At 38.3% G+C, this 5,854-nt stretch overlaps 1 protein-coding gene across 1 annotated transcript in view; it reads left to right on the forward strand.

Annotated features, from left to right (window-relative positions):
• Window positions 1-5,854, forward strand: part of RSPRY1 (ring finger and SPRY domain containing 1) — a 24,212-nt gene that overhangs the window by 12,147 nt on the left and 6,211 nt on the right. Inside the window, exons 8-11 of the mRNA XM_010167284.2 lie at window positions 865-980; window positions 1,744-1,887; window positions 4,685-4,796; window positions 5,784-5,854. The exon at window positions 5,784-5,854 is cut by the window's right edge and continues 1 nt beyond it. Of these exons, the coding sequence (XP_010165586.1) occupies window positions 865-980; window positions 1,744-1,887; window positions 4,685-4,796; window positions 5,784-5,854 (443 nt within the window). The remainder of the gene's footprint in view (window positions 1-864; window positions 981-1,743; window positions 1,888-4,684; window positions 4,797-5,783) is intronic.

The raw sequence follows: 5,854 nt of genomic DNA on the forward strand, positions 1-5,854 counted from the left end.
TGTAATTGCATGGAGAGGAAGTTTTGGCAAGGGAAATGTTTGTGAAAGGAAATGGTTTGTACTCTGCAAGCTGGAGCTGCAATGAAAATTCTTCTTTGCACTGTGTTTCCTGTAACCCACGCTTCAGCAGACGTGCAGAGTAGCTGAAGAGCGCAGCTCTGTCTCTGCAGAACAGCTGGATTACTGAAATACCTTGGTGACAGTCACTGCTGTGATCACACCCCAGCAGTGCACACTCTCCAGGATTTAGTAAAGACTTTTTAAAGCGTACGTATGGTCTTGTGATAAGAAATTAAGTGTTTGGTGAAGCACTTTACTAGATCCATCCTTTTGGATGGTTAACAGTCACCAAATTTTCTTGTTTGGTTGTGATTTCAAGGGTGAAGCAACTCTAAGGACCTTGTAGTTTCTAATGCCTTTTAGATAAATTTGGGTGAAAAGTCTTGTTGGGCTTTACAGGTCTGTAGCCACCTTAGGGAAGATCAATGTCATTTGTGTTCAGTAAATATCTCTGTAAGTGTTGTAGCAAGTTTGGAATATAAGAAGAGTCCTAAGATAAGGTCTCTGATTTGTAAATTAACAAGTATGAACTTGGATGCCTTATGTTTGCCTGTGGGTTTCCTTAAAGTAGTAATTAGTGTGTAGGAGCTCTAGCCAGAGGTACAGGTTGTGTTCTGATGCTTAGAGGCTATTTAACACACAGTGTATTGGAAGTGATGCTGTTTTCATGCAGGCAAAATGTCAATATTTCATTTGGTTATGCCAAAAATTAACTGGATCCTAGTGAGATTGTGTTACCACTCTGTTAAATGTTTACAATAAATTTTTGCTGCAGCAGTAATTGCAACTAATTTTATTTTGCAGTTCTGAAAGAAGGCAGGCAGTTTACATATGAGAAGGTTGACTTGACCAACATTAGGGCCATGCTGAACAGTAACGATGTCAGTGAATACCTGAAGATCTCACCACATGGATTAGAGGTAGAATGTCATTTCATTATTTCAACCTCAAAAAGAATCTGAAGAAAAAAAAGCAGGTTTTAACTATTTTTGCTTGCTACTTGCTCCTGTGATTTCCTAGCATGAATAAAAGTCCTCTGATAGCTTTGTATAGAAAACTGGCTTTGTCAGAGGGTTGGAACATTGCTATGCTGATCTCAATTGTAGAAATGTTCACAGTTGAGTAACACCTGTACCCGTGTTGTGAGGAGGATGCTTAAGAGTCTGCTGGCTTTTCACTCATTTTGACTAAAATTGTTCACAAAATATAATTCCTACTGTTTGTCCTGTCTAGTCTTGAAAAGCCCATAGCAGTCGGATTTTTTGTCCCATATGTGGGTGGGGTTTTTTTTCCTTCCTCTGTTACTTTTTCTAAAAACTTGTTTGACTACTTACAGATGAATTTTCATGAATTAACATTGAATACCTGTCTGTCCTTCAAACTGGGAGTCGGCTAACAACCAATGACTCAGGTCTTCCTGTCTTGGTTGTCTTAGTCTTTCAATTGACTCTGTCAGCTTCTCTACTTCCTCCTCCCCCACCATGGTTTACCACTGAACAATTTTCAGTCTTGCCTACTTGCTAGTTTGTGTGACAATTATTGCTATAAAGAGAGGTCACTTTCAGTCTGAAATGCCTCTAAAATTGGTGTATTCCTATATACAAGAAACTTGATCCAGGGAAGAACGGGGCTTGTTTGAATGCTAATTTTGTAGAACCTTAATTTTTGGTTTGGTTTTGGTAGGCTCGATGTGATGCCTCATCCTTTGAAAGCGTTAGATGTACGTTCTGTGTTGATTCTGGAGTTTGGTACTATGAAGTGACAGTCGTTACTTCGGGAGTGATGCAGATAGGATGGGCTACCAAAGACAGCAAATTTCTCAATCATGTGAGTACATGTAATGTCATCTAGCTGATGGTGTAACCTCAGTATTTTTCTACTTTCTACACCTATGAAAATAGCTCTGGTTGTTCTGTGGCACTAACTGAGCACTTACGTGTTGCCTTCAATTTTTCTGTGCTCTTGTGAAGCTATTTTTGCTGCATTTAGTGGTACAAGAAAAGGCTGTATTGTCATTGCTACAGGCTGACACTGTTCACACAAGTCATGTGCAGCAGCTGGCAGTGACAGCTTGTAATCTGCCTGCTGTTGTCTGGAAGCTACAGGGAAATGGCTTATTTCTTGTGGCTTAGTCGTGTCTTGGAAGTTCTTTAGATAATAGTGGTGGCTACTGACTGTTGTTTTTGTGAAGTAAACAATTGCTTACTGGGAACTAGCAGATTATCATGCACCCACTTTTACACAGGTCACTAAGCAGACATTTGATTACCCTCTTTAATATACTTTCCTATTGCATTCACTTTCACAAGCGAAATAATTATTTAAATTGACTCTGGGATAGCGTGGTATCGTTGGATGTGCTGGTAGCAGCAATATGGTATGGTTTGGGTAGGTGACAGCTTCTTTTTGCTTAAAAATAAGGAATACAAAAAGATTAAACCTTCTACCTTCTTGCCTTTATTCTGATAATATAGAATAAGTACACTGTCTTATTTTATAGCTTGCTTTGTTCTCCCTCTCACCCAGATAACTTAGTATCTTATTCTTAATTCTAAATATTCTTCTTCCTACTATTTTACTTTTTAAACTATGTACTTACTAGCATTAAAGCAAAATGTGGCATGTGTATATGAAGTCCAAACCTATAGTCAAAGAATAATCTCGAATGTTAGTAGAGATGTAACTTGGACTTCTTAAATCTTCATGGTCACTGTAAGACGGTTGTAAATGCAGAGTATGCTGTAACATATTTGCTTCAGTATTTCCATATTACTAAGAAAGCATAATGATTACTACCCAAAAAACTTCTCTGCTTCAGCTTAGAGAGGACTTGCCATGTTATCAGCCTTCCAAACTTCCATTCAAGTTCATTAAAGTGCAAGCCAGGGTTTTAGTACAAAAGGTGTGTGTGGCCTGGCCTACTGCCACTGACCAGAATGGAAATACAGCACTGGGATTTTAAGTTGACACTTCTTACTGGCTGAGCTTGAGTAAGAAATATACACCCTTAGCTTTACTTCATTGTTGTAATTACATGGCTTTCTGTTCCTACTTGGAATTTAATTTAGGAGAAGAATTATATGTATTTAATGTAGAAATAAGCAGTTAAAACTGCTCATTTCTGATTATTATAGAAAAAGTCATTTTACAGCTGAGTCATGCAGAAGCTAATATGAAGACTGGCCAAATACATACATGAGTAAACACTGATGGTCAGGGGTATGAGCTAAATATATGAAGGAGGTGAAACAAACACTAGTGGCAAGAAACCCAACAGGAATGCAAGAGTAGCTTTTCTCACCATTTAACTTGTCTTCCTGTGAGTTCAGTGGTCTTGCTCCATTTCTTTTAATTATTCATGTAAATAACATTGTCATCTGCTGGTGTGTAACATGCATATCACTACATCACATCCAAAGCCTGGTCCCACGTTTCTCACACGGAGCTGTGAGTGTGATTTTAAATTAAAAAACATACAAAACAAAACAAAAAGGTCAACAAAACAAAACCAAAAAATCACAACCAAACAAAAATACCACACAGACCTGTCCTGAGCACAGGACAGTGTTGTAGACATGGAGTGTAATGGAAACTGAAATAAAAGGCTGTGTGTCTGCCTTTAGACTGCTAAGAGGCTTAAAAGATTTTTCCCACTTACTGTTAAGGAGCTTGGTGTATATGTGTTTTTCTGTCTGTGCTTCCTGTACGAGGTAAGAAAATAGGAGATGTCACATCTCTGAGCAGGGTGATTTTCTGTTGCTGCAACTGTTTTGCTGATGGCTAAATGCTATTATGTTCATCAGGTGTCTACCTGAAATACAAGGCTATTATCTTCTGGGTATGTCACAAACACAGTCATCAGAGTAGCCATATGCTCTTTATTTACAGCATGTGTAACAAAAAGACTAGTCCTAAATATGACATTAAACACCCATTAGCTGGGCTTAGCTTTAATTTGGGACATGTGAGGCTTGTGTAATCAGACACTGTCTAGTATTTGCACTCCAGACAAACCATGTTGAGCATGGGGAAGTCATCTTCCATAACGCTTTTGGGTTTCATGTTTGGCCTCTCCTATGACAGATTCTTCTCCCACTCTGCAACTTTTGTTTTTGCATTTGTCTTGGACTTTGGAACTATCACTCATTAATCTTTTCAGAAATTGAGGGAGGCTGGCACTGAAAGGGACACAATATGCAACAAATTAATGGAAGGGACTATGGGTTTGTTCTCTTTCTGTGTACTGTACGTTCCGGTGGCACTCGGATATCTTGTGGGGGAAGGTAGTACAAGTCTGGTACTGGGACTTGAGAGTGGTAACACTTCTATGGTGACTTTTTAAGATGCAGAAAGTTAGCTATTTGGGTACTAGCCTTCTGATGTTTAAATATTTTAATAGACAGGAGTGATTTGAGCTCACAGAAAATGAAAAACATTTTTGGAGACAATATCACCTTCTTCCCCCCTCCTCACCCCAATAAATTCATTTTGATGCGAAAATGAAAATAAGACTAGCTTGAAAAAATTATCTTCATGAGGGTGGGAGAAACCCTTCCTGCTCTTGAATGAATGGTTTAGTGTGAAGAGTGGCTGCAGCCTGAAATGCTTTCCTCTTTTTCTAAAGGAAGGTTATGGTATCGGGGACGATGAATACTCCTGTGCATACGATGGCTGCCGGCAGCTGATTTGGTACAATGCCAGAAGTAAACCACATTCCCATCCATGTTGGAAAGAAGGTATTCAATCCATCTTCTGCTGTGTATCCTAGCTGGATTTCTGCACAAGACTTTTTTCCTCTTGCAGGTGTCTGGAAAACAGTTTGTTAGTAGGTGCAAGCAGAGCAGTTCCTGCCTAATCCTGGCAATACTAAAGGTTTAATAATTATTGTGCCTTTACTAGTATTTGCAGTGGTTTAGATGTACAAAGTGGGCACCAGACTGTTCCACATCTGTGTAAAGAGAATCTTGTTGGTTAAATGCTTTTTCTTTCCATAGGCAGAGTACAAATCATAGCACCAACTCATGTTGCTGGACACTTAATTGTAAGATTTTTTCCAGATGTTTGTAGTCCTGCAAAACAGGGTTGAAATCTGCCTTTCTGGGTTGAAAGAGTTATTTTAAAGAAGGGGAAAAAAAACCCCTTGATTTCTGAATTAGACTTTTTTTTTAGGAGGAGTGGCACGGTCTTGCCTACTTTAAATTCTTGGATAACTAGTTGGAAAGCAAAGTTCTGTTCTTGATGTTAGCTTTGAAATCTTGGTAGGAATCTGTGCATGCCATGCTTGTGTGAACTGTGTTGCCTTCTATTAAAAACTTCTCCCAAGGATGGCTAAATTAAAACACCTCTTGAAAATAAATAGCACAAGCATGTTAGAAACTGAGATTTTAGCAAGTGTGTGTGCTGAGGATATCTTCCATGAGTGTAAAATAGCTAAGAAGAGAGAGAGTGCAGCTTTTTTTAGCTTTGGCAAATACTCTGCAATACTTCTACATCTATGTAGTGCTCTGACAGACTGAAGTATTTTATTTTTTTATTATTTTGTCCTGTTGTTTTTTTTTTTTTAGTTACTGTCTGTATCAATGTTTCTTCCTTATGCTTTTGCAAACAGTTCCTTTTAAGTGAGAAAACTCAGTGAGATATGTGATACTTAAAGCAATAACTGTTTCAGTTGCTGGTATTTAACAGAAGTTAAATCTTTAAATTATCTTTGTTTTGCATGTAAGGAGACACAATAGGATTTCTACTAGACTTGCAAGAAAAGCAAATGATCTTCTATTTAAATGGAAACCAGCTT

The sequence above is a fragment of the Antrostomus carolinensis genome, unplaced genomic scaffold, assembly GCF_000700745.2.
Source record: "Antrostomus carolinensis isolate BGI_N321 unplaced genomic scaffold, ASM70074v2 scaffold25724, whole genome shotgun sequence".
Lineage (NCBI taxonomy): Eukaryota > Metazoa > Chordata > Aves > Caprimulgiformes > Caprimulgidae > Antrostomus > Antrostomus carolinensis.